This window comes from Takifugu rubripes, chromosome 11 (assembly GCF_901000725.2).
Source record: "Takifugu rubripes chromosome 11, fTakRub1.2, whole genome shotgun sequence".
NCBI classification, from domain to species: domain Eukaryota; kingdom Metazoa; phylum Chordata; class Actinopteri; order Tetraodontiformes; family Tetraodontidae; genus Takifugu; species Takifugu rubripes.
Window position 1 is genome coordinate 7,375,317 of NC_042295.1, and position 28,000 is coordinate 7,403,316.

The following is a 28,000-nucleotide window of genomic DNA, read 5'->3' on the forward strand; positions in this document are numbered from 1 at the left end:
TGTGTGTGTGTGTGTGTGTGTGTGCACTGTAAGAAATAAAAAAATTACCTTCAGACCCTTCAGAGAGGGACTAATCAGGCTGAGTCTGAACCTTTCCTGTTAAAGCCCTCATATTAATTATTAATAGAGGGGATTCATATTAAGCTGGTTATAGCCTCAGAGCTGCTGCCCAAAAGAAAAAAGAAAGAAAAAAGCTATTTACCCACACTGCAGAACGTTGTCTCACACAGGGAGGTTACTGTTTCATTAGCACTCTCCTGCTTATTGCTCACTTGTGCACTCATACATGTTTTTTTTTCATTGTTTATAAAAATGCTATGACGATGATTCCTTTGGGGGAAAAAGCCCTCAGGCAGAAAAGAACATGGACAGGTGGGAAAATTATATGCCAGAAGACCGGTTCCTTCCAAGATGGTTCTAGTTGATGCCAGTCCAGCTGAGTCTGCTGCAGTCACGGATGATTTAGGCTTTAAACATCTGTGTTGCAATCCAACAGATCAACAGTTTATATTACTATTATTGATAAAACTAGCATGCTAAAAAGAGGATGATGGAAAAGCATCTGGCCCAGGATGCATTGGGTCTGTTTTATATTTTAGACTAATCACACCTTATAGGGTATTTGTGACCTCATACTGCACATTCTCCTGTCTAACACACTTGTGAGTGTGACATTGCCATGGGGGGGGTCATCTTGATCTTTATAAACAGCACCCAACAGATCCAGTTGACAACAAAAACAACAACCAAGAATTTAATTCATTAGTAATATAGTTTTTAATGTATTACTGTGCAGGATGGACAAACATTAAAAACAAGAGCCAACATTTAGTCAAACCAAGTGTCATGACTGCAGCGAAAAGAGCCCAAATACGCAAATAGATTTTGCACAAGCAGCAGAACAAACTGGGCCACATATTTTCCTGATTGGTACAAGAGGAAGGGCGTGAACACTTGGCCTATATCTCAAAATGCATTTTTCAGCTTCTTCCCAGCACTGCAGTGCTGGCCCTTTAAATTGCTGCAAAGTGTCATCTCACACGCACCTAACTTTGCTGAGTCACTGGGTTCAGACTGCTTTTGTAACCTCCACCCAGCAGGGCTTCCCATTGGCTTCCATCTACACACATGCACTGGGTGGTTGGCTGCCAGCACTACTAATCAGTTCCTTTGCACCACCGGCATTTCTTAAAGCGACAGAAATGCTCCCCTCGTTGCGCACGTGACCAATGACTTGTTGAGAGTAAAGTATCCAGACTTGGGTTCATTTCGGATTTGAGAAAAAGCAAAGACAGTCGTGCGGCAGAAGTTCTGTTGTGCTGCTAAAATCCGGAACTGGCGATGAATCAGCAGTCTGGGGAAAAGACTGACAGTCAACTAAATGCAGCAGGAATCCAGACAGTCAAATTGATGATTAAAGCTTCCAAACAGATGAAATTTTTAGAATCTTCAATCACACATTTAACACACTCAAATAAAAAGATGAGTCATCCTCTGCCGTGATCATGTAATTCCTCTTCTTTTACAACTGACTCGGCTCTCTGGCAGATAAGAAGAGACCGACTTTGACTTATGGACACACCTGCCTGGCTCATTGCTGATTTGATCAATAGTAATGCAGCGAAGAACATTAGACGACACGTCCAGAAGCCATGAGAGAGACTGAGGGAGAGTTAAGAGTTTGCGCTTGTGTAAATCCATCGGGCTGACATAGCTCAACATCCATCAAATGCATTCCCATAAACATTATTGTATGCATTTACTGAATTCTGGCTTTGGTAAAAAAAAGATAGATGATCTCGAAGCAGGAATGCAAATGAGCTGTTCTTCCATGTGCACCAACTGACAATAAAACGCGAGGAAAATGAGGCTTATACTCATCAATTGCTTTTCTGAATCGATGAAATTATGGACCAATGAAATAAAAGGAACATTGTGACCTTGACATTAGCGAGATAAATGATTTACTATCACACTTACATACAATTTGACATTTGATTGACATTTACTGAACTGTATGAGCACTTGAGTCTCAATGAGATTGCTGCAATTAAACATATTTAAAATCCTCTGTTGGTTAAAAATAAATCAAAAGAATCTGATGGGTTCTCACCGTTAATTACAACAATTTTTTAGAGTCAACACATTGTACGTAAGTGTACACAGTGTACCATAAAATGTTACTGCAATCTAGATAGTCAACTTCTATATTTAGCTAGAATAATCCTGCTAAAGACAATAGCTCTGTAAGATTATAAGCAACAGCTCAGCTTTGCCCAATTATGGTCTCATACCATAATTAATATAGCACATGTACAATCTATACCGCTATGATGTCTTCTCCATGCTGGTGCTGTTTAACCTTCTGATTGTTTAGATATTCCATTAACCAGGATGCTTGTTGTCTGGTAGAGTTGGTGAGGCCCTCTCAGAATAACAGGGGGTGTTTATGAAGTGAATCCTGCAACTGCAAAACAAGGAGGAGAAAATGAGGAGACAATGTATACCCTATGACATGGCGCGCCAGAACATAAGACACTGGCTTGCAATTGAATCTGTTTTTGTTAGAGTCCTGGAGGGTATTTTGGGTTTGTTTGTTTTGTTTTACCTTGTAAGAAGAACACATCATCCCTGAAACATGAAGTGAAAACCTCACCCTGCCCTGATGGGTTTAAACCAACAGAGACAAAGAACTCTAGCAAAGAAAAATCACAGTCCTGTCATGATTTGGAGTACAGCTGTGTGAGAAAGCTGAAGGCGGGATTAAATAGTTCTTGAAAGCTGTTTGCCTCTGGTGCATTCTTGTCCAGCTCTATAAATGCATCACCATAAATTGAGGTGAAGAACAAAACTGGCAATGTTGGTGTTGAACTGGCATTGTGGTGCCTCCCGGTCAAGACAAAAGGAGTGTTGATCTGTGTAACTTCTCTGCTATGTGCATCAACCGAAATGGGACATGAATAATCAATAATTAGGTCATTGGACTCTAGGTAAGAGCCAACCGTGTGTAATGAGAAGGGCGAGACATTTCATTGCTAAAACAAGTTTTCCTTTATTATATCTAGAGATGATGTTATTATGGATCTTAATGATATTAGAGTGCCACTTTCACAGTGTCTTAGAGTAGAAAAAGTTCTCTCGTCACACTATACATCGCTGAACATACGTCATAGGTCATTGACTAAAACGCCTTCCGCATGTCAGATGCGATCCCATTGGTTAAAAATTCTAGCGTCCGCCTCGATCTGTACTATCATTGGTTGAAGCCAGTGGTCGTCATCGTGCACGCGTGGTGGGCGTCAGCAGGGATTTTTCCGGTTTGCATGTGATTGGCTGAGCGCAGGTGTTGACGTCACGACCTCGCCAGCTGATCGGAGAGAGAAGCCGGTTTGAAGCGAGGAGTTGGGCCGGAGGAGAGAGAGCGAGGGAGGGAGAGACCGTGGTGGGATCCCCGAGCAGCGACGAGCCGCGCAGGGTGGGAGCGGCCAACCGGATACTCAGTCTGGACCGTTTTTCTGTCTCTTTTTACAGGTTTAAACATTAACACACGAGTGACAGGCTGAACGTGGTGGCTCGTGTCTCGGCGAAACATCTCGCGCTATCAGAAAGAAATTTATTGAGAGTTAAGGTGTGGCTGAGGGGTTTCTTAAAGGCTTCTGGACCGGAAAAAATGGCTTAACGCGCTTCTCTTTCTACCAAGATTTTTGTGTTTTGCGGCGGGAGACAAAAATCTGTGAAGTGATTTCAACGTATTACATAACAAATGTATTGCCATAATGGTGTACGCACATTCTGTCTTAAATCTCTCGCTGGATCCAGTATGACTAGGTCTGTTACGCATGAGGTCAGACTCTCTTTTCTTACAGCTCGACAGTTCGTTTTAGGCTTCATTAGGGTGTGAAATGGAAAGGACGTGGCAACTTTACAGAAGCCCGACGCTCCGAATGCCACAGGCGAGAACTGGGCGTGGGGGAACCAGTCCGGATAAAGCTTAATAGTCCATAAATCTCATCCGAACACGGCCTAAACTTCGCATATTCGCTACAATCTACCCTCGCGGATGCGCTCCGCTACGGAGCTGACGAATTTACCTGGCATGGAAAACGAGCGCGACAGTTAATTTAATTTTGCAAACTTTTCCAAAGGGGGTGACATTTAAAGCCCGCAGGAGAGGGCGTGCTGTGCTGTTATGTCACTGGCATTTTCAGGAGAGTTATCAGTGATGTTGGCGTGGCGCTCGGCCTACAGGCCTCTGCCACCTTAAGAGTCATTTTTCATGATTGAGTGATTTAACAAGTATGAAAATTTCTAATAATTAGAGAGGGTGTGTCTTTGAATACACCAGAATCGGTGGGCCAAGCGAGCTAGTCTTCATATGACAGGAAGTCTGGCTGGACTTCTTCAGGGGGTCATTCTACATCAATAGAGATCTTTTAAAAGCACAAGAAGTCCACCAGAACTCATGTGCAGAGTGACTCCGTGTCTTCTAATGTAGATAAAGCAGAGAGGAAAGCAGACAGAGAGAATGCCTCAAAGCCCCACCCTTTGTAGCAACATGGATGTGGAGAGTTGCCCCCTCTTCCTCTCTCTCCCCCCTCTCTCTCGCTCGTCATTCATTTCCCATTACAGGCTTGTCTGTATGCTGCACCCCCACCCCCTCGCCCTGTCCGTGTGTCCACAGTGGGTCTTCTTGTCTGCTCAACAACTTTCAGTTGTGTTCCCAGGAGTCTGCAGTGAAGGTAAGTTGTCTTACAGTCAACATTTGAGTGCTTACAGCTCCATTGTGTCATTGTTTTTCCTTTTTATTAATAATTTATGTTCACCTTTTACCGGCATCATAAACCTGTTGCAGATGTTCTTCCTCTCCCCTTGTTATTTCTAATGGCACACATTATGTAATCTTAGCATTCAGTGCATTGTACTTGTGCACTTTGTCTTTAATGATTTCAACATTAAGGCAGGGAAAAGGGCGTTGGTTTTAATTCACTAAAGAAGGTCCACCTACAAGTATAAGTCCACAGCTTAACAAACACTGGCATGCCCCCCCACTCACATTCCATCTGTGTCAACCAAATCACAGCTCTGAACCTGCGTCTCTGATCTGATGAATAACTTGCTGTTGCAGGTCAGTGATTTGCCTTCTATCCCTTTAGACCAAAAGCATTATTTTTTTCTTACTCTTGACATGTGTCACTTCATTTATTTTACATTTTCAAACGGCTTCTATAAAACATTTCACAAAGGTAGAAAAATTCCACATAAATTAAATTACATGCATCTTTCCTGTCCATCATCCAGGAAGTGCATGTGTTCTGGCTGGGCTGTAAGAGTGTGATGAGGTATTTGCACTATGAGTGTTAAGCGATTGGTATGCAAAACGGATGTAACTTTGCCGTTACTGTTGGGAGTCAGTTCAAAGTTTAATTTTAAATGGTTGAACTTCATGTTCAATGTGCACTAAAGTCATGATTAACAGAATGGTAGCAAGAGTGTTTGCTGGAAATTTCTTTAATCCTCAGCAACACTACTGCTCAAACCACTGCAGACATTTTGTTAATACTTCCCAGTATATAACGCCCTTCTGGGCTGCTGAGGACTTCAACTTCTGCTCTCCTCTGTGCCAATTTATGCCTTTTGCCATCTTGAATGAATGTTTGCTTTGTCTTAGCTGCAGTTGTTTAGCCAAACTGGATCAACCTACGCATGTCTGTTTGTTAGTGGTTGGGTCGCACGCGCGGTGTTCTTGCCTGAATGGATGTGATTAATGCCAGCCATCCAGAGGTGGTGCCCATTTTGCCACACCCTAGGCATGCGCACACGCAAAGGCAAGAGGAGGCAGAGATGATAAATTGGCATTCCTGATCAAGTTCTGAGCCATCCCTGAAAATCTGAAATGCTCAGAATGTTCTTTATATTCCAGGGTTGGCAGACAAACCTAGAGAAACCTTACACAAAACATCTCCAGACAGACCTGCTCCTATAACCTTGCTGACATTGACCAGAGCAACTGACTTGTTGTGGCATTCAATGACTCACTCCTTCCCCGTGAACTCAGACTCCTGGTTGACTAACCTGTCGCATGACCTGACGTGAATGAGTGAGACCGAACATTGACTGTTGTTGATGGACGGCAGGAGGATTCTGTGGTGAACATGTGGTAGCTGCAGTGAGGTCACTCATCTCATGGCCACACCCAAACAGCTTACTAACAGCCATAACAGGGATTCTCGGTGTTGCATGCTTTGGCCTCAATACAAGATTATTAAATAGATGTGTCACACCTGGACGCAGAGATCAATTCTAGGTTTATTTATTGGAGGTGTGTGTGTGTGTGTGTGTGTGTGTGTGTGTGTGTGTGTGTGTGTGTGTGTGTGTGTGTGTGTGTGTGTGTTTTGACTGATGTACAGTCGGTGCTTTATATGCACAGCATAGGGATGCATGGGCTTGTGCTGCATGGTGACGTGTGATGTTATTCAGTGATGCAGCACTGTTCTGTCCACCTCCATATGAAAGAGAGCCCAGCGCCCCTCTTCAGCAGAGCTGGATTACTAAACCAGCCCCGCGCTCATATGCACAACACATGTTGCACCGTGTGCGCCTGCCCCTTGGGGGAAAAAAAGATCCTCTCTAACAACAAAAATGTCAAACAAATGTTTGTTAAATGCAGGTATAATGACTTTACGTGCAAGTACCTTTACGTGCAAGTACCTTCCTGTTTACATTTATGGGGTACCTAAGTTTTCCACGTTGAGTTGCCAGACTGGACAAAAAAAATCTACCCCTGATGTGAATGTTGTTCCCATTCCCCCAATTGATGTAATGAGTAGCTTCAGGTTCCACTTATAATCCCATAATGCATTGTGATATGTAGGATAAATTTGATGCCCCTAACCAAGCTATACATTCATTTGTCCATTATTTAACTGGTGCTGATGTCTATCTGGCACGTATTCATTATGTGATGTTGTTACGACATTTAAAGTGTCGAAAGCAGAAATAAAGCAGCATTTCAGCTGATCAAGTGATGCAAGTGCATTAGGGAGATTACTCAAGCCTGCTCCCTATATAGTGAGCAGGGAATAGGGACAAGAGTGTGTGATTTCAGACAGACCATAGTCTCTAATGTGTTGGGGCCTCACAAAGCTTCCAACCTGGTGTTAAGAAGCTGCTACACTGGGTCCATTTTATTAGCACACACGCACATTTGAAGTCATAGCAAATGAAGACCAACTGGACTACAAGATGGCTGCCTGACACAGGTTGAAGCTCTTAGTTCAGGATTTAGATTTGTAAGGCTGCAGGCACAGTTACGATTATTAATGGCAAGGCCTTCCTGTATCACTCTCAGCATCGGCGCTGGTGCCTGCATGGCCTGCAGCAAAAAGTCCTGGGCCTCACAGCAGACCGGCTGGAATGTGGACCATATGTAACAGGCATCTCAGGAATGTAACTCGACCTTGTTGAACTAACCCACGTAAAAAAGACAGGCGAAGCCGAATGAGGAAGACGAGCAGGAGAGAAGCGGATCGGGTGGAAGGAGAGCGAGGAAGGCGATATTAAAAGGAGAAAATGGGTCACGAAAGGGAAACAGGAGATGGAGGAAGATGAAAGCTCAGAATGCCGGAGAAGACAGAGTGTTGGAAAGGTAGAAGGGTGGAGAGAAGGTGGAGAAGTGAGGATTGGACAGAGAACCAAGGGACGAGATGGTAAAAATAGGTAAAGGAGGGGATACTGCTGACGGGTGTGCGCTCGGGATCGCATTCATTTTTTGTTTTTGTTTTAACTGGACACTTTTAAGCATGACCATAATTCAAGAAGGATCCAAAAAAATGATCAATAGAAAATAATCTATCAACTCAAAGGTTGATTGATTATTATTAGGTTAAGTTTAATGTCACAACTTGAATAGTAATGGCGCATTTTTTAAACCAACAGCTTTGCATACAGATTACAAAGCACCACAGAACCCAGTCATTTAAATTCCGTTCAGTCCTTAAGATGAAAAATTTAAAGCTTTACTTAAATAAGACTATGAGTTGGTCACATTTTAAACTCTGGGTTTTTCAAGATTTTACTTCTGAAACTCAACGTTTGCCTCGTAATTAAAGCTGAACACAGCGTAGCACGTAGCACGCTGTGTTCTCAGGCCATCTGGGTACAGCTGGGACCAGAACGGCAGGAAACACGCTAACTCACACATACACGCTGGTCTTGCTCCTCCCAAGCTGATTAGGAATGTTGCTCGCAAAAGTGGAAATTGATAAAGCAAACTATGGTCAGCATGCTAAACTGCTGAAGATGATATGCTGACAGTGGGATTTGGGTCCCTAAGGTCAAGTGTCAGCTCAGCTTAGTATGATTAGCTGAGTGAAGGATAAGTTAAACCAGTGGGGCGTTTAATGTGTCCGCTGGATCATGCCATGTTTGGAGGAGCCACAGAAGACAGAATTTTGCAAAAATAAATTAATGATTTACGATTTAATTTAGATGTAGCATATGAAAAGGGAACAGAAGGAAATCTTTCCAACTCTCTGCTGAGCACTGAGTCAATAGTTCATGTCCACATAAAGATAAAACCTGAATACACACTTAAAGTGTCACACTTTAGGAACTGTCCCAGTTTAAGGTGCTGTCATATAATAAGTTTGCCATAAACATTTTTGTATTTATTTTGTCATTGTTGTTTTTTATTTTAATTTTTAACATTTGTGACTCAACTTTTTCTGTTTATCCTGGATTAGCACCAGCAAGTAATGGTCTGGCTTGCTCATCACCTAAAACTACAACTGGCAGCAAAAACCTGAGATTGAGGAGCGAAGCATTGCTACTCTATTTCTGTCATTTCTTCCAGTTCAGCATTCCACACATTCCTTGAATTGATTTTAGTCCTATTTGCGAAACTGTTTTTCTTATTGTTACTTTCTCATATGCATTTCCTTAGAATGTAAAGAAAAGGGTATTTGTCAGCCTGTTTCAGTCTTCCGTGTCGTTTTTTTCCCCTGACGAACGACTGTGGTGAGCGGATGAACATGGGGAGATTTCCCTGGATCTGCACCGTGCATGGGCAGCTGCCACTTATTCATGAGACCCAAAGGCACATCCTGTCTTTCAGTGTCCTAACTAATCTGCTATTTAGAGGGGGAGGGCGACAAAGAATATATTTATGGTTGTGTAGGAAACACAGTGGCATTGGGCCAGAGAAAGGGACGGACCAGCTCGGGATGTGAGGGGATACAATGTGATCTTTATGGACTTCTTGACAAATGCTGCTCATCTCAAGAACCTTCTCTTTCCAGAGAAGGATTTTTATCAGTCACACATCTGGAGCTCAGAACTAGACCCATTGGACGCTCCGCAGCATGTAACTGGAAAGGCCATTTCCTCTTCCTCTTTCCCACCTGCTGACTTCCTGGCAGTTGACATCATTGCCCGCCCCCCCCCCCCAACATTTTTTTTTCTTTATTGAATAGCTTCATGCACTTAAAGGAAATCCCTGTGTTAACGGTTTGACTGTGTGACTCCAACAAATGTCCTTGTTCAGGATTGTGCATGTGACTTGTTCGTGCCCCACCCTTTCTGCTGTCAGGCTTTGCATTCCTCTCCTTCACCCTCTTAATAGGACACTTTAGATGCATGATTGGGTGTTTCCTATAGGGAACAGCTGTACTACAATAAGCACTTTTTGAGGGACACATTAGTCTTTTCCACATATGAGGGAACATCTTTTCCTTATTTCTACCAGTTCAAATGGCTCTCCCACTTTTCGCTTCTCCAAATCATTAATTCATATCCCACTGAGCCATGGCCAGAAATAGAAATCACACAATATAGCATATGTATAAGGTATTATATGAAGTCATATATATGCGCTCCCTCCCCAAACAAAATGGAATTTTCTAATTCTCATGACATGAATGTGAATGCATGTCGAGAGAGATGGAGCGCTTTCTATAAAGCAGGGTCTGGACACCTCTCCCTGCATGTGAATGTACTTTCTGGTGTGCACATTTTTCACGTTACGTTTACTGCAAGCTTGTCCTCCTATCATGGCCATTTTGTGAAACGAGAACTGCAACGGATGAACCTCCGCTTACACCGTGCAAATGCTAGCATGTCTGCAGGTGCGGGAACGAAGCTGTCCATCTGTTTGGACGTTATGTGCCTGCTATACTACAGCCTTTCTGAGGTTGCTGTTATAATGCTAACATTACTACATTATCATGTAATTTAAAAACAAATTGTCTTAACAGTTTGAAAACAGCTTTTCATCCTACTTTGCTGCGCAAAACACCCGACCCGTGTTGTTACCTATGTACAGAACATTGGCTTGCATAGTTGTGGTGGTTATCATACATGCAGCATGCAGATCTGACTTGCATTTAAATGGTTGTTTAACTGATTTTAGCTCTGTTGTGTAGGAGAAATGTTTAGTTTATGTTACAGAGATTGTAAACACAGAATGGGTATATGTCCTGCATCTGATTGTGGATATGAAATTTCAGTCTGGGGGTGAATCACAGGGCTTTGAAATCTTTTACTTTATCCAAATGATTCCATGCATGTCCCACAGAGATACATTGTTATTAGCAGTTCTTAGATTTTATCAGTTCCTTTTCCGTCTATTTTAACAAATACATTAAAAAGACACACTTTAGTTAAGCGTCAGATTGAAAATCCAATCCTGATATAACCTCAAACAAGTTAGGTTACACTGCAAACAGTGGAGGGTGTTTCCGATGCCCTGGGGAAGGTGTGCTCTCTGTTTGAAAGCAAATCACTTTCTGTGAGGGTATGTTGATACAGTGCTGCTTTGCAAAATGTCAGTAGGTTGTTAGTGGGGAAGGGGGGTGGGGGGTAAGCCTCTTTGTGACTTTGAATTTCTGGATACGTGAGTTAAAGTTTCACTTCCAAATTTAATCCAGTAATAACATTTATATGTGTCTCTGAGAAGATCAGCAAGATTTCTCCCTCTGTGTGCAATAACCAGAAATAAGGTGACGGCTTGTCCCTCATGCATGTATCAGATCACCAACGTATCGTGCGCTGGATGTGCATGTCATGTTTTAAGGAGTCCTGTTGCCCATATGGGCTGTAATTGTCCTGGGACTTGTCAGTTCTGTGTAATAACTCACTCCTCTGGTACACTGCGTTCTCTCTGGGATGGCCCCTGTGTGCATGCGCAACATATTGTGAGCACAGAGAGAGCGTAGCTTAGGACTAATAGAGGTTGGATATTAAGTTGTAGTGGGAAATGCTGCAGCTCACTGTCATAAGCAGCTTTTTAATTTGCCACAGGCTCTACTATTTATTGCAAGTAAAAACAACCAGGGTATTATTGTAATGTAAATTAAGATGCACATTCCTTGTGGACTGAATGCTGCCCTTCTTATAGATGTATGTATATATATCTTTCTATTCAGTTTGTATACAGAACGAGTAAAGCAGATATCTTGGATAAACTGGGACTTATCTTTCGTCCTCTCTCATGTTTGGGCTATTACATGGTTTACCTAGCGTGGCACGCTATAAGAGCTCTGTCCATGATAATGTTTGCTGTTCTTAATCCTTTTTATCTGTGATTAAAAAGTAAATATTTTCTGTTTAAATCCAAGCTAACATTAAAGAAATCCAAGGCCCACCAGAACTATCAGGTGCCATGTAGTCAGAAAGAAGATGTCTTTGACCTGAATCTCATCCAAAGCAGGGCACCCAACGGGTCCCTCTGGATGTGACAAAAGGTCTTGACCCATAAAACTCTTCGGTATCCATGTTTCTGTGGGGGGAAAACAGTCGAACGGGTGGGTGTTTTGCTTGCGTGCCTACCAGAGCTCATTGCTGCTGGTCAGAGCTCTGGTGGGTTCGCTGAGTTTCCAGGGGTTGCTGGGTTCACTGTGCCGCTAAGAGCTACTGTGTCCAAAGTCCTGTCCTTGAACTGTGAAAGAATATGCTGCAAGAGGGAAGTCTTTTCAGAGTAACTGCAATAGTTGAGGCAAGGCCAGCTGAACGGAAGCCAGGCAAGATGAATCCTGACCTGCTCGTAAGTATTGCGCAGTGGCTAATTTAGCCTGAATCAAATGCTTTTATGTCTTTACTGTTTTACTGTGATTCAGTGATATACAGTGTATGTTTAAACCTTCAAGACCTTTAAACCAACCAAAAGATTTCCAAGGGCTTTATCCCACTATCAAAATCTTTAAAACTGACAGTCACTTGGATAAAAACTTGTGTGCACTGAAATTCCAAAATATTTAGCGTGTTTTTGAGGGCCCATGGGAGTGGACATGTTGAGAGAGTAAGTAAAACTCAGTCATTCAGTTCAGTATGGCTGCTGTAAACTGAATAACCCCACAGGAGCTGTTTTCTATCAGCAGTTCTGAGCTGTAAGCAGAGGCTAAGCTATCGTGCTGGAAGAGATGTCTGTATTAAATTATAGCTAAATCGCAAAGAATGCTAAACCACTAGACTGGCATGTTTGATTCAGGCTTGCTCCGTGCACACCCAGCTTGTTTGTTTATGTGTGCCTGCATGTTTAAACCCAATAAAACCCACAATATTCACAAATAAGGACGAAAGAATGTTGTAAAAGTTTTCCTCACTGGTGTCTTCATCTTGTCCTCCTCACCTCTCTCCCACAACAAGTTCCTGGTGCCAGCACAGAAAGAATTATAGGGTTTGCGTGCCAAGTATCCACCATCGTAGCCTGAAGCTAAAACCAAAGTGGAAGCTCGCTAAGATGGAGCAGCGGTTTGCTGGATGATGGATGCAGCTACACCAGATTAAAAAAAAATCCTAAAGTGGCTTAAAATTAATGTCTGTCTATTGAAGGAAAAGCCTCTGCTGGATAGCTGACAAAGGTTTGATTAAACTTTCCTAAGAAATGTGTTTGCACATGCACAGCTCTGGCATGTCATTCCAGTGCTAGCCACGCTTGGATACCCACGCCTGCTCGCTTCAGGAAAGCTACGGTTTAATTGGTTGAAGATCTGTCGAGACTATGCAAATATTTTCACAAATAACATAGATGTCGAAGGAAATTACCTAGTGGACACTGATTAATGTTTTGTGAAAATATGAAGTGTGGGTTCAGCCACATACATTTGTGTAGGATGTGTAATGGACACTCACTGGCCGACCTACAGCAGTTCTTCACTGGCAAGCTTTATGTCCTCGTGCAACAGCTAAAGCTGCCAGCTGAAGAACTGTTGTGGTTGGCTCTTTCCTGCGCCGGAGATCCATCCGTCTGCCTGAGTGACAGCAGAAAGCCGTCCGAATCTCATCTGACCTTCATCGTGGGCTCTGATCATCGCTGCGTGACGGCACTGTTACTTGTGTGGCGTGTTCATGTGTTGAGATTAAAGCCATGACACCTGCTGTATCATGTAACAAAAAAACTATTCAGCATTGGACTTATGGCTCATCCTAATCATTTTGGATCACTTTTTAATGAATTTTGATGTATTTATGTGCCGCGATTTTCTCTGCTGCCATGTAATGTTCATTTCATACTTTCAATGCTGCCTGCCCGGTTCACTTAGATCATTCCAAAAGTTGAGCTGTTGTATTCATGTTGCACCCCCCACCCCCCCACCCCACCCCTAATTTCAGTCTCAAGTGCTTGTAAAAGCTTAAATGGCAAAAGCAAACATCTGAAACTGATTTTCAGCCGGCCAAAACTCGCCAGTTAAATCTGAATTTGAAGCTTTTTGGATACTGTCGGGTTCTGAAGATAAGTAGGTGCGTAATCACATTCCAACTTAATAAAGTTGAATCATTATATAAAGAAATACTGGCAAAATAGTTTAATTTTATGTCCCTATTTACTTTACTCTGTTGATGGTAAAATAGTTTCAGAAAAAATAACCATGCCATTTTACTCCATTTAAAGGATATCTCACATTTCTCTTCTGCATCCTTCAGGCAATCTAAGGATGGACTGGCTTGTGTCCATCAGCAGATATAAATCCAACTTTAAAGAATGGGGCTATGACCAGAGCAGGATATGAGTACTATCGTGTCCTTTTGAAAACTGCTGCTGGCCAGAGCCGGACAAAGGGAAGGAATTTTAGGAGGCCTTAAAGCCAGATGCCCCGGATTATACTCTCTCGCACACTCGCTGTCCGCACGTCTCAACCTCTTCCTTGCCTCCACAGCTGGAAGCAAGAAGTGGGCAGCCTCTGTCCTACACTCCCCTTAAAGTGGCGTGTCTTCCTTCTCCTTGCCTACCTCCCAATCTCCTTATCTCCTTGTCTGCTTATCTTTACAGGCCTGCTGTTTAGACCGTTCCCTCATCCTCCTCCACCCCCACAGACCTGCTTCACTCCACTGACACACATGAGAGACGCCATATGGGGATTATTGCACTCACCCTCCTGTACATCCTCTTCAGGTAGACTAGCGCTGCCAGTACCTGCATTAATGCGTCACATCAGTGCATGTAAGGGTCACGTCTCGACCTTGTCTGTCGCGTAGGTCAGCTACTGGTCAGTGACTCGCCCGACTGATCTCATTCCAGGGATCCAGGGCCTGTGACTGTGGAAGGGGAGATATAAGGTGAGCACACACTATTGCAGTAGCTAATATTCCCATCCAGGTGAGTCACAGCTGTCCCAGAGCTGCTGCAGCCTGATCCACGTCTGCTCCTCTGTCAGTTTTTGTCATATTTTTTTTTTTAAATTCAATTAAATTTTTATTCCAATCAACAAATAAGCCAGTTAACCTGTGTTGTGCATGTTTTCAAATCAATGGCTTTTATGTAAACTGAGCCAATCAGTTTACAAATGAGAAGATAATTTCACACGAACTGGGTGGAAAAATCTCTTTGTATTTCCAGATATATTTGCATCTACAATTATAGGAATATTTTTTTGTAATTTAAAGGATCTATATGTGAAATGTATGTAAAGTAAATAAAATGACACTGATATTTTAGCAGACATTAAAGAATCCTGATTTCAAATATTTATATCACTGACTAACAGTAGTCCAGCCAGAATATTCTCATGTTAAAAGTAAAGTGACAGCCTGTAAATAATGCTATTTACATTTAGTGTTTTGGTCTGTAGCTCCACCCTCCGTAGCCCCTCCCCTCCCTGATCTACCAATCAGGATGTCAGGAGCGTTCCAGGCTGGCAGTTACCACTGAGCTGCTGCTACAAGCGTTTCCAATGACAAATGACCTAAAAAGGCCTCGTTATAATTCCCAACAACTTGATGACACAATCAGAAAGAAAACAAGGATGGATACAGGAGATGCCTTTGAAAGACGAGGGCGGCTGAAAGCCAATAAACAATTACAGGCAAACGTTACTCTGGGCAGGAAATTTGTGCTGTATTTATGGGGGATTTGAGGAGTTACTGTATTTTGTAAGATGGCAGCACAACATTAATAAATGTAAGAATTAAAATGAGACATTTTGCAAATTATGTTTTTTCAATTATAAAAGTTTCACTTTTCCTCATTAATTCCACCAGGACATTTAAAAAGCAGCATTGGCACAGACAGCTTTGGTGCATCATTCATGTTTATCTGAGGGTTCAGACATACATGTTGGCAAAAAAAATCACAGAACTTTGGCTCTCCAGCCTACAGACCTATGGAAATAACAAATAAACTTTTTGTTTGGAACCACACTAATACATTACATTCCCTGAAAGGGAACATAAACAATAATCTTCTTAAGGTATGAGCAGTAATAGTACGCCTTTACTTTGTCAAATTACTGAATTTGTAAATCAGGTGCTGAGTGGTGCTGTGCGGGCTGGAAGTGATGTTGTTCAAGTAGTTTCTCACAAACAGAAAATAGCTTCTTAAACACGCAGGTGATGACATTAGAAATGGCTCTTGCAGAATGGCACCACTGTTATTTAGAAACCAGCTTCAGGTCTGCAGTTTTAATCAACATCAGACAAGCATCTGCAGAGTGTTAGTGCACCAACAGCTCAGCAGGCCGTAATCTGCCTCAGCCGCTCGAGAGCTGCTTGAAATCTACAAGATAAGAAAGCCAGAGTGGTTCAGTAGGGGGGCCCAATGATTATTTATCAAATTTGAGAGAAGTCAACTTTTTTGCATATATTGTTTTTGCAATACTAGTTGTGTCTGCAGCTTTTTATTTTAAAGTTTAAGGCGTTTATTCCCCAACATTTAATCAGGTAATAGTCTAAACATTGATGGATACTAACAATAAATTACAGAAAAGGACTATTGGATAAATTTTAAAAAAGAGTGTTGGCTAAAGGCATCGCATATAATGTGACAAAATGGAATTGAAAATGTCAAGTACAGTGACATTTAATGATAAATATAATAATGCAGTGTTATCACTCTCTCCATCTTTGTCTCTCAGGGTGTTTTAGATCTGTTTTTAATACCTTCCAAAAATCCGGAAGAAGCTCCAGAGGTTTGAAGAGGTTTACAATCCTTTCCCTAAATTCTTCCCCGTGTGTAAAATCATGTGAAAGCTCCTTAGGCGGATTATCCCTGCCTCGATGGCAGCTGGTAGTGGGATCCTCGGGAGTGCACCTGACTCAATACTGGAGGTGACGCAACCGCGAGCCTGTGGCACAGCAAGCTGCCACAATCCTCCGAGACCTTTATCCCAGAGGCAAGAGAGCATGTAGGGAAAGAAACATGCACATACACCAATCATTGTGTTGTTTCTTGTTTTTTTTTACACACATTAACGGCCCTTTAAAAATAAATAACAGGAACATATTCTGCTGAACCAGCAAATATCAGGAACTGGCAAATGTTGCCATGTGTTGTCCCAAATTGTGGGCCTGTCTGGATTATTGCATTCCCACACTGTTGTTGCAGATAAAAGCTCTCATCTGGTGTTCTCATGTTTTCAATGCTGTAAATGAATCCTGGAGGCAAATGTAATGATTTGAAACATTATCCAGACATGATTAACTCAAAAACTCAAAGTAGAATGCAGCAGTCTCTGGAAAATTCTCCATTTATCAGCCTCTGCTTAAAAAATGTTATAGTTATAGCTCAAATAAATAAGTGCTCTAAAAGACTCATTTTAATGTTAAATTCAAAAAATTTAAAATTATCCTGGGCTGCTGAGAGCTTCTGCGTAATTCGAGTTGTACAAATAAAAATGTATCAGCATTTTTCCAGCTTTAATTACTAAACAGTAAAGCCTAGTTTGTAGTTTAATTATTTATTTATGTTAAAAAGCAGCTTTGAGCTTGTGGACCTCCTGTGCTGATTCCTTGATACATAAGAGCCTAAACTGCCTTCATGTCAGTCTTCTGTACCTGGGAAATTGTTTATTTTTTAGACTGATGTTTTAAATGCAGAAATAGGTGAAGAACCCAAAGGTGCTTTTGTAAGCATGCTTTTTTCCCTGCAATAACAACTGCACAAAAGCCGATTTGACTATTAATCTAACCCTAACCCTAACCCTAACTGAATGCCTGCAAAAAGGTTTAATGTCTGATTTAAATGACAATGAAAAGGGATCAGGTGATTCTTTACAGAATAGCCCACGCTCGCTCGCTGTACTTGGATCCAAACGCCTTGCGTCTCAGAGGGGTCCCCTGCTTCTGATGTGTTCTACACATTTCAGCTGATTCTTGGCCGGTGCGGCGCTCCCGAAATAGCTGATAGTTCCAGATAGGTGGGCTGTGAGGTGAACCAGAGAGGAAGTGGGAAGTGAGAGTGGGATTGAGCAAGAAATGGAAAGAGAAACAGAATCTGCTGCCTGCACTCCAAATACACTATATGTGCCGAAGTTTAGGTACTACTGTGAGGACCGCCCACTATGTAACACTGAAAAGTGACCCTTGGTGACCAGATGTGAGTTTTGACAGGCAGACTGAAACATTAAGATGAGTCCACCAAGAGGAACAGAACATGGAAGCCCATACATGTCTATGCAGTGGAGTCGGCCACGGAGAGCAGAGGCTTAGCCAACTGAGTTATAAATAACCGAACGGGCAGCACCTTAAGACGGTTTTGTCTGTGTGGAGGGCGTTCAGAGTTCAATGTAACCTGACAACTTAATCCCCAATAAGAGAGAAGGAAAGAGGGACTGACTGGAGATGATGGGGCCATCCAGCATTGCCAAGCTACTGTCACTTATTAGCAACCGCAGTGGAATGAAGTGAGGATCTTTTTTTGGAGGCAGTTCAGCTTTCTACACGTGACGCCGACTGTGGCACAGTGTGACACTTTTCCACTCAGCACACTCCCCAGTTTATGTTTAGCATCCGAAGCTGAAACATATTACTGGTTTAAAGACATAATTTGACAGTCTGGGAAATATTCTTTTATTCCAATATGAGCAATGCCACAGCGGCTCAATGGCAAAAGGACAAATAATTATATTTTTCAGTATATGCTTGCTAAATTAATAAAATCTTGAACTCAAAACTGCATTTAATTTCTCACATTGTAGCAAATTTTGGAAAATCAACTGCTGAAGTGCATTTAGTTCTTTTGAGAATTCTTTGGAGCATTGTGGCCTTATGCAAATAAAGAAAACAATTATGGAGATTATAGGATTTCATTCCTTAAATATTTCAGCGCTGCTTCTAAAGAATATATACTTAAGTGTTTACTGTGTAGCGAATGCTACTGTTTCTTAACTGGTTTCTATGGTGTTTCAACAGTGGAAAAGTAATTTGTAACTTTCTCAGTCTTCTATATTGCATGCACACAGCATTTACAGTACTGAAAATAGAATCCATACATACAGCACATGAGTGGATGGATACATAGAATGTTTATGTAAATGGTAAGTGTATAATGTGTCTGGTCAACATGTGAGAATATGTTGACCTTTCATTTCAGCTGCATATGGCAACCGTGTGTGTGTGTGTGTGTGTGTGTGTGTGTACGTAAATGTAGCTCTCGCTCTCCCTCTCTCTCTCTCTCTAGGAGTGTCTCTCTGTATGTATTATAGGCATACTTGAGGAAATTGTCTCTAGCTGCTCATGAAGACCAACTCAGCCTCTTCCTGACCTCCGAGCCCACATGGTCCACATTAAAGCGCCATCGCCGGCTAACGTTCCCCACGCGGGCATCTTCCCATGCTGCGATCAGCCTGCGCTGCGGTCGCCCTTTGGAAAAGACGTTCCTAGCTTTTCAAGCAGGGCCTTTGAACAGATCTCTCCAGGGAGCGTTAGCGAGCCATCTGAGTTCAGTGGGTTTGTGTTCAGTCATGCAGAGAGTAACGTGCACTGTGATACTGTAAAGCTGGGCTTGATGCATTATTCACATAACTTGGTTGAGCTCCAGAGCTCCAAAGCAATACAGCCTCCTCCCTTCAAAGATACACAGAGCGCCTCGGGTTAAAATCAGGCTCAAAAGTGCGTCTGCATGTTTCATGAAGCACAAGCTCATGATTTGTCATGTCTGCTGATCAATTCCCTCTTTTCCTGTTTTGGGAAATAGCAACCTTTAGTTTGGTATGCAATACATCCATCTCTTACCAGCTTTTCTTTTCCTGCCTCGTCTACCTGCATCTGGACAGCTATTGGATTAAATCCTTTGACCTTGCACAGCCAACAGTTTAGCCCAGCTAGTTGGGGTAAATGCCCGGGTCATTCCTGTCCAGCTCTGCTGGCTGCTTGCCAGTCACATTTAATATCAAACTCGTATCTGCAGCGGCCTCCCCATCTCGTATCTGCAGCGGCCTCACAGAAATGGTTGCTACGGTACTGGGAGGTAATCAGGAGTGAATAGGCTGACTTTTAAATGCAGGTGGCCTTGTGACATTTAATGCTGGACAATGTTCAAAGAGGTTTGGATAATTGTGTATTAGAAGAGGAAACCATAAGCCATTAACCATGAGGCTGGAATCTTTTCTGTGAGGTGGAAAACATGTGAGGGAATCTTAGGTTGATTTGGGATAATCTGAACTTGCCATAGGGGGGCTGAGTTGTTATCTTGTGTATATTGATGACATGATTAAGGCTTTCCCCCTGTATCTACAACAAGAAGCCAATGAGTTTAAGTCATGGGGCTTGATTCTGCCAAAATTTTCCTTTCTGGTCTCGAGACTGTGATAGGCCAGGAAATGACAAACGGTTTTAGTGGAACCGACAGGCAAGAAAACAATATGAAAGATTAGCGTGAGAACACAACAGACAAATCATGCAATCTGTGTTCACACTGGGCTGTCTGCCTGTCTGTCTGTCATTTCCATGCACATAGTTCCATTCCTCAGAAAAATAATTATTAATTTAATAAAATTTTATTTCTTCATAAACCTGTGCATCTTTTAAAATAAAAAGGTTGTAGTCTTATTGTAGCTTTTGAGAAAATAGGCAGTTGTGTCATGATTCGCTGTTTTACTTTGATGTCACGTTATTAAAAGTTTCGAAGTGTTAACAGCAACTACAGAAATACAGATTCTGAATTTCAAGGATGCCCATTGAGATGCACAATGACTGTTTGTTTGGCATTTGCACAGTTTGAATGTCTGCGGCGTGTTCTGATGCCCTGGGGGCTGTCGGTGTAACATCAAAACCCTGTCAAGATCTGTCAGAGAAATGTTTCAAAAGCTCAGTTTGCATAACTTTAACTTAAACTTTGCTTCCTTTGTATTTTGTCTGTCGGGAAGATGGCAGAGAGTCTTAGATGTATGTAAACTGGATTAGCTGGGTCCAAGAGGTCCATCAGCTCTGTTAGTTTGCATCATGGCCACACAAGGATTTAGGATTTAGCTTTGTCTTTCTTAGGCTCATCCAAACTACACTGTTAATTAGCCTTGAGACCAAAACCAACTCTAAAAACACAACAGCTAGTTGTTTTATGCATTCCAAAATCAACTTAAAGGATAGCCATACTAATGCTATCTCCTCACTGAGCACAGCCACAAGCTTAAGAGGATTTCTTTCCCAGACAGAGTTGAAGGTAGAAGTATTTAGCTGTAGTATAAGAGGCGACTGCTTTACAAATGAATTTCCTTGGAAACCTTCTGTTTCTGGCAGTTGTATTCAGCTGTAGCAACTAAACACAGTATCATTAGCGTCCTGTAGTGTTTCCCTCAGCGGCAGCAAAGCCATCGAGAAACTGTAAATCTGCAGTTTGTAGATTGCTGTTCTCTTCACTAAAGTCCAGCATTTATGTGTGTCTGTGTCTTGTGTGCCTGTGTGTGTGTGTGTGTGTGTGTGTGTGTGTGTGTGTGTGTTTCTGTGTGTCTGTGTGTGCATGTGTGTATCCATTACTTCCTGTGCCAAGGAGGACCCTTTTGCACATGTGAGTCTTAGTAACGGAGAGCTGGTATATGAGTGTGTCAATGTGTCGTGCATTTGCCCTTTGTCCTGGCTGTTATGTGTTCTGGTATGTGTCTAAAGGTCGGGGCCAAGCATAGACCAGTACGACGGGGCCGGTTTAGGGGGAAGCTGTAGCTGAGAAGAGCTGGAGAGCCAAAGGCCAACAGCTCTGATGAGAGCTGGGATTAGGGCGAAGCTGTACATTTTAAAGCAAACAATACAGATCCTTACGTAAAGATTTAAAGGCTGCAGCCTATCGAGTGGAAATAATGACTTAGTTAGCTGGTTCCCTCCACAGAGAATGAAGATGTTGGATTAAGGAAGCAGAATTTATAGTGCATGCTCTGGAAATCTGAGCTCATGTGTAATTACAGAAACATCACACCTGATGTTAACAACCAGCATGACTTCGCAGGACTCCAGTGTAGGCTGTTCCTATGAGTTTGCAAGCCAGGACGGCTTCAGCACACACACACACACACACACACACACACACACACACACACACACACACACACACACACACACACACACACACACACACACACACACACACAAACAGAGGGTTGTATAGCAGTCCTCCTAATCTGCATTAGTCACACAGGGGTACTGGTAGTGTCAGTCCATCTTTTATACCTTCATTTCATTATCAAATACGTCAGTAGTTGTGTTGCTTTTATTCTCTTCTTACAGTAATTCAAATCAGTTGATTTATTATGTTTGTTTACTCAGAGTCCCTCACTGGCTACAATTATTAACTCTTAAAAACAAATTACAAAAGCTGTACACTGTGTTCTACAGACACAGTAACTGGGTAATTAGTAACTTCTGACTGGGGTACAATGAAAAAGATTAGGATACCAGTAAAAAGTCAGATGTTAAATAAAATTGCATAAATTGTTGATTGCACAATTGGTCATTTTTTTAGTATTTTATTTTAAAAACGGGTTGAATTGTAACTTCTTTTTAAATAGAAATGTGTTGTTAAAAGGTGCAGGACAACAGATTTGATCAACTTGTCTCTGGTCTTGTTCTAGTTCTCACTTTCAGTATCTATATGTAAATGAAGGCAGGCCACAATTCTGTGTGTGTGTGTGTGTGTGTGTGCCTGTGTGTGTGTCTGTGTGTGTGTCTCTGTGTGTGTGTGTGTGTGTGTGTGTGTGTGTGTGTGTGTGTGTGTGTGTGTGTGTGTGTGTAGGCCAGGCCAGGCTGTTGCATGTTCTTGTCTGATGTGCTCTGTTAGCTCCGTGGGTCAGTGTAATCCCATGGAAGTCAACTTCCACCCTTCTCTGTGCCTCCCACTGAAGACCTACCAAGCTCAGCCATCCATAAACATTGTGCTACGTGCGTATGTTCTGTGCGTCATGGAAGAAGCCCCCCCACCCCACCCCTCTGTCATTTGGGCCTACTGTATATGAAAGAAGGTTTGTTACACAGCAAAACTCTCCTCCCCAATAAATCAGTGACCTTACTTTCCAGAAATAGATTATGACCTATGACTCGCATAAAGTGGAACTAATGCATCAGCTCAGGCTTCCCAGCACATCTGATTATGATGGCAACATGTAAACTATATTCTGAGCTGAGATGTGGCCCCTTGTGCTTCAGTGAACCAGCACATTTGATTTCCCACATGCAGCAAATTCAGATATCTATGCACACAAGCAGACCTGCATTGGCAGAAGAGAGGAAGGTGTAGGTAGTGTGACGCAAGCATAGTGAGTCACTCTGACACAGAGCTTGAGTTACAACGCACGCCATTGTGGTAATATCCGGCCAGTTGGACAGACTGTTGTCTGTCTCCTTGCAGGTCAGACTAACAAGCAGAGGTGAGGACAATTTTAAAGCCACCAAAGCCAACCTGTCTCACTAGGTTAAAATGACAATGAAGAAAAATTAGACCTCTTGTCATCACACAGGGATGATAATAATGTAGAAAACTGTCACTATAGCAACGCAACCCCATCACCTGAGAGAAACACCCCGCCATATGGCCAATGTTCTACCTAACAAGGCGAGGAGAACAATTTATTTGGAATTATTTAAGCATTCTGAAATGATGCTCACTGGTGGTAATGTTATTGCAAATATGTCTCCTATTCATTGTAGTTCTTCTGACTTCTGTTTATTAGTTATACCAGTCATTTATACTAGTTATACCGTTTCCCAGTATCACCAACAGCGTCTGAGATCCACGTTATTCATAGACGATAATTTATAGACTTTATCAGACGTATAACGGAAAGGACAAACTTCTGCTGCACAAACAAAATTACCCACAAGAGGGCGCACTCGTCCAGCTTCAACGTACCAGACGTTTCAAATCCAAATGTTTACGTTATTTATTCCTTTTGGTTGAATTTTGCCATTAGGTCAAATGTTGCAGAACCTTCAAGGGACACAGGATCTGTACCCATGAGACACCAGCTGCCACTGAATCTGTCTTTATCATAATCTGATACAAATAACAGTAGAATCATAAGAATAACTATAGGATGTGTTGTCTGCATGAATGTGTAATATAGATAATTACTGTCTGTCTGTCTGTCTGTCTGTCTGTCTGTCTGTCTGTCTGTCTGTCTGTCTGTCTGTCTGTCTGTCTCAGTGATGTACTCTTTGCCACCCTTTTACTTCTATCCTATGGGGACTTCATAGACAAAGTACATTCTCCGGCTCCTACCCTAAAGCTAACCATCACAACCTGACCCTGACCCTGACCCTGACCCTGACCCTGACCCTGACCTCGACCCTGACACTAATCTAACCCCAGTTGTATCCTGAATCTGATAAAAATCTTAACTTCCCACCAGATCTTTGAAGATGAGAGGAAAGGCCAAAATGTCCTCACATTGCTTGTAAAATGCAGATTTTGGCACTCCATAAAGCCAGCAAAAGAACAGAGAAAGAGAGACACACAGATGGAAGACAGATGTTAAATAGTCAGGAGTTCATCATTGCCCGTCTCAGTCTCAGTCATAAATCCAGGAAATTTCCTCAGGAATGAAAAGCATGTCCTGCTTTCACATGTTTATTTGACATTGTTTCTGTTGTGCAGTCACCAGTGCTGCAGTCATGACAAGACAACATTCATTTGCTTCTCCTCATTTCTGGATCTTCACAACACTAATACTTGAGACACATACAGAGGAGAAATTTCTAATCTCATTATCCTTCCCTAATCTGATCCAACAGGAACAACACCTCCACAAGCTTTTACAACTGCTGCACACTGCATCGCATCCAAACGGACGTATGAGATATACATGCACGTCAGCACTGGAGCAACTGGAGCAATAAAAGCAAGACTCTAATAAAAAAATTTAAAAAGATGTCAAACATAAAGGATACAATGTTACTGGGCTCAGAGGGAATCAAGAAAACAATCCTACATGGAGGAACTGGAGACATTCCAAAATTTATCACTGGAGCAAAGGTAGTGTCAGCCTTCCTGAATGATGTTCTCCTAGTGTTCTTCTGTGTAGAAACATTTGCAAGCATGCATGTTTAAATATGACTTACAGGCTTGTTGCTGCATAAGCATGACCATGATATATCCTCTGACTGGGGGTTCAGTATGCACCGTTTCATTACGCCATATTTATGGATTTCATTTTCCTGACCAGTCATACCAGTTTTACAGCTCTGTTACCAGAGGAAGGACTCAGATCTGGAGCCAATGCTGCAGGCTGCCAGCAGAGGATTATGGAGACTGTAAATTGCTCACTACTCCTTAAATGAAAGTCATATTTTCCTTTCTTTGTCAACGCACATTCAATGAGCTGCAGCAGTGTGAACATATCAGTATTTCTAAAGTCTGTGGCCACTCGCATGTTGAAGAACAGTATCTGTGAACCTGCTCCTGAGCAGTGTGTAACGTGATGGTGGCGTGTGCTCTTTCTGCTCCAGGTGACCTTCCACTTTCGCACCCAGCTGTGTGACGATGAACGGACAGTGATAGATGACAGCAAAGTGGTGGGAACTCCAATGGAAGTAGTCATTGGGAACATGTTTAAATTAGACATCTGGGAGACCCTTTTGTCTTCCATGAGGATCAGTGAGGTGGCTGAGTTCTGGTGCGACACTGTTGTAAGTGCGAAAAACCTTTTTTTCAATTATTTAGATTTATTTTTTTAACACACATCGATGTGTGAATCCTTTAGAGAGTTGCCCCCCTTTTCTAATTAATATGATGGCCAGAGATGCCAGATAATAAGGTTCTGAGCTAAAGATATAGCGTAACAAAACAGCAGCATATGTTTTAGTGAGCTTTATGAAAGGCTGAACACTAAAAATGCATAGATTACATCTGCCTCCTGTAGCAGATCATATTTAAAGATATTAGACACTGAAACTGAGGCCGTCAGCTCATAAGTCATAAAATGTCATGTTGATGTACATGCAGTTATGTTTCACTTACAGTTTATATATATCTAAATATATCTACCAAAAACTATCTCAGTTACATAGTGTGTGTGTGTGTGTGTGTGTGTGTGTGGGGGGGGGGGGGGGGAGACAGATGGGTCAAGGTAAACTGTTATTAATGTGCACTTTCTCCTAATCGGCTCTGCTGATTCCAGCTGAATCAGCAGCACTGATCACACACCATCACACACACATAGACACACACGCACACAGAACCTGACCCCACCCATTTGGATTAAGGTGTTGATTCACTCATCCTGAATAAAGAAGAAGACATCCAGGATGGGTGGGGTGAAAACTTTACTTTAGTGTCACTGTAAAACATGTTTGTTAGATGGCACCACTGTGCAGAACAGTCATGTTGCATTAGTTCCCAGAGCTCATAATCTTAATTAAAAAGTAAATAAAAACCCTGGATTTAATAGATAACTGTCTCTTTTCTGTAGCACACTGGGGTTTACCCACTTGTGTCTAAGAGTATGCGGCGCATTGCAGAGGGAAAAGACCCCGTCGACTGGCACATCCACACCTGCGGCATGGCCAACATGTTTGCCTACCACAGTCTCGGCTACGATGACCTGGACGAGCTGATGAAGGAACCTAAACCTCTTTACTTTGTCCTGGAGTTGCTCAGGGTGAGAAAAGAAGCCAAGAATGAGCAGAAGAAAAGAAAGGAGCTCCAGCTTGCCTTTCAGTGCATTGACTAAAATTCATTTTAAAATGTAGGTGCAGCAGCCCAGTGAGTATAACCGGGAGACTTGGGCATTGAACGACGAGGAGAGGCTGAAGGTGGTTCCTGTGCTGCACGGCCAGGGCAACAAGCTCTTTAAAGAGGGCGAGTATGAAAAAGCCACACAAAAGTACAAGGAAGCCATCATCTGTCTCAAGAATGTTCAGACAAAGGTGTCATCTCAGTCTAGTGCTTTAGGTCACCTCTTTTCCTTTGCATGTGTGGAAAACTGAACAGTGTTGAACTTGTAGGAAAAGGCCTGGGATGTCCCCTGGCTAAAGCTGGAGAAAATGGCCAACACTCTGACACTTAACTACTGCCAATGTCTGCTGCGAATGGAGGAGTACTACGAGGTTATTGAACACACCAGTGACATTATCAACCAGCACCCAGGTTCGGACTGATGGGACACATGTTCAGTATGAGCTAGAGTTTCCTGCTCTCACCAGGACTTAACCTCTGAGTGCCTCATTGTGTTTGTAATCAAGTCATTTTGACTGGGAATTCCAGATCACTGTCTGTGTTACATTTGCATACACAGGTGAATGCAGCATTTGTTGAGTATATTAATTTCGTAATGAAATACACAGACTGAATGCATTACTCATGATAGCCATGGGAGGGCAGTGTTTTGTTTTTGTGCCAAAAGTGCACCCGAGTGGAACGCTTCATTTCCAGCATAAAATATGTACAGAAGAGTGATCAGCAACTAAAATTTTAATTGACTAATTAGGATTAAGTTCAACTGTGAAGTCTCATCCTTTCTTCATCATTATTCATCTTGATGAATGTTGTTCTCTTATAGCTCTGGTGAACAATAATGTGATACAGAATATTATATATGTTAAGATATTATATGGTTGTATCTCATATGTGTGGCTGCTGTCGGACAGTTTGTTTCCGTTGAATCTTTCAGGCATGATGAAGGCATACTACCTGCGAGGGAAGGCCCACATGGAAGTGTGGAATGAAGCTGAGGCTCGGCAGGACTTCAGCAGGGTTCTGGATCTAAATCCGACCATGAAGAAGGCTGTCAAGAAGGAACTGGCTGTGCTTAATATGCGTATGGAGGAGAAGAACCTGGAGGACAAAAAGAAGTACAAGGGCATGTTCTGAACAAAAGACACTGTAATCAAAGCTGGAGTGTCAGCAACATAAAGAATCAAGCTGGTAACACTCGTTATTGTCCTTCACTCCCAGGAGTGTAAAGGTGCAGCTTATTAAAGCTTATTAAAACAAGAAGTTTTATAAAGTCTCCTTTTGTTCCATCTGCCCGCAAAGATTAACTGAGACAAACATGCAGACAGCCCAGGACTCTATCATATAATATATTTATTAATAAAACACCAACTGTTCTGAACTCACAGTTCTCTTTATTTTCCTGAAGGTAAAATCTCCACTGGGGATTTTGACTTGTAACCACACACTTCTCCACCAGGGGGCGCTCTGGTAGCGATTTTTATTTATTTTATATATGCGTGTGTGTGTGTCTGTGTGTGTGTGTGTGTGTGTGTGTATATATATATATTTCAAATGAATCGGATAAATTACTGCGAGGCCGAAGCAGCAGTTCAGGCTTTCCAGTGACTCAATGTAATGAAAATTGATTATCCGCATCTT

General features: G+C 42.2%; 1 protein-coding gene, 1 long non-coding RNA gene and 1 other non-coding gene across 6 annotated transcripts; 2 read left to right on the forward strand and 1 right to left on the reverse strand.

The window, feature by feature from the left end:
- Positions 1-16,480, reverse strand: LOC115251521 (uncharacterized). Its single transcript, XR_003890085.1, has 3 exons — positions 16,369-16,480; positions 14,366-14,529; positions 1-2,467 (listed from the first exon to the last, which is right to left on the reverse strand). It is a non-coding gene; the product is annotated as an uncharacterized lncRNA (long non-coding RNA).
- aipl1 (aryl hydrocarbon receptor interacting protein-like 1) lies at positions 6,335-27,715 on the forward strand. 4 transcript variants are annotated; one of them, XM_029844074.1, is made up of 10 exons: positions 6,335-12,037; positions 14,264-14,434; positions 14,513-14,550; positions 24,421-24,661; positions 24,852-24,939; positions 25,135-25,314; positions 26,097-26,285; positions 26,377-26,553; positions 26,632-26,773; positions 27,297-27,715. In XM_029844074.1, exons 4-10 carry the CDS (start codon positions 24,618-24,620, stop codon positions 27,494-27,496), a joined length of 1,020 nt encoding a protein of 339 aa, XP_029699934.1. In that variant the 5' UTR covers positions 6,335-12,037; positions 14,264-14,434; positions 14,513-14,550; positions 24,421-24,617; the 3' UTR covers positions 27,497-27,715. The 4 variants fall into 4 exon arrangements, with proteins under 4 accessions (XP_029699934.1, XP_029699931.1, XP_003968536.1 ...); XM_029844071.1 differs by having other exon boundaries at positions 14,264-14,386; positions 14,470-14,550; XM_029844073.1 differs by lacking the exons at positions 6,335-12,037; positions 14,264-14,434; positions 14,513-14,550 and adding an exon at positions 16,509-16,613.
- Positions 13,128-13,213, forward strand: mir22a (microRNA mir-22a). The gene has a single exon (NR_105398.1). It is a non-coding gene; the product is annotated as a microRNA mir-22a (primary transcript).
- Positions 27,716-28,000: the final 285 nt, after the last annotated feature.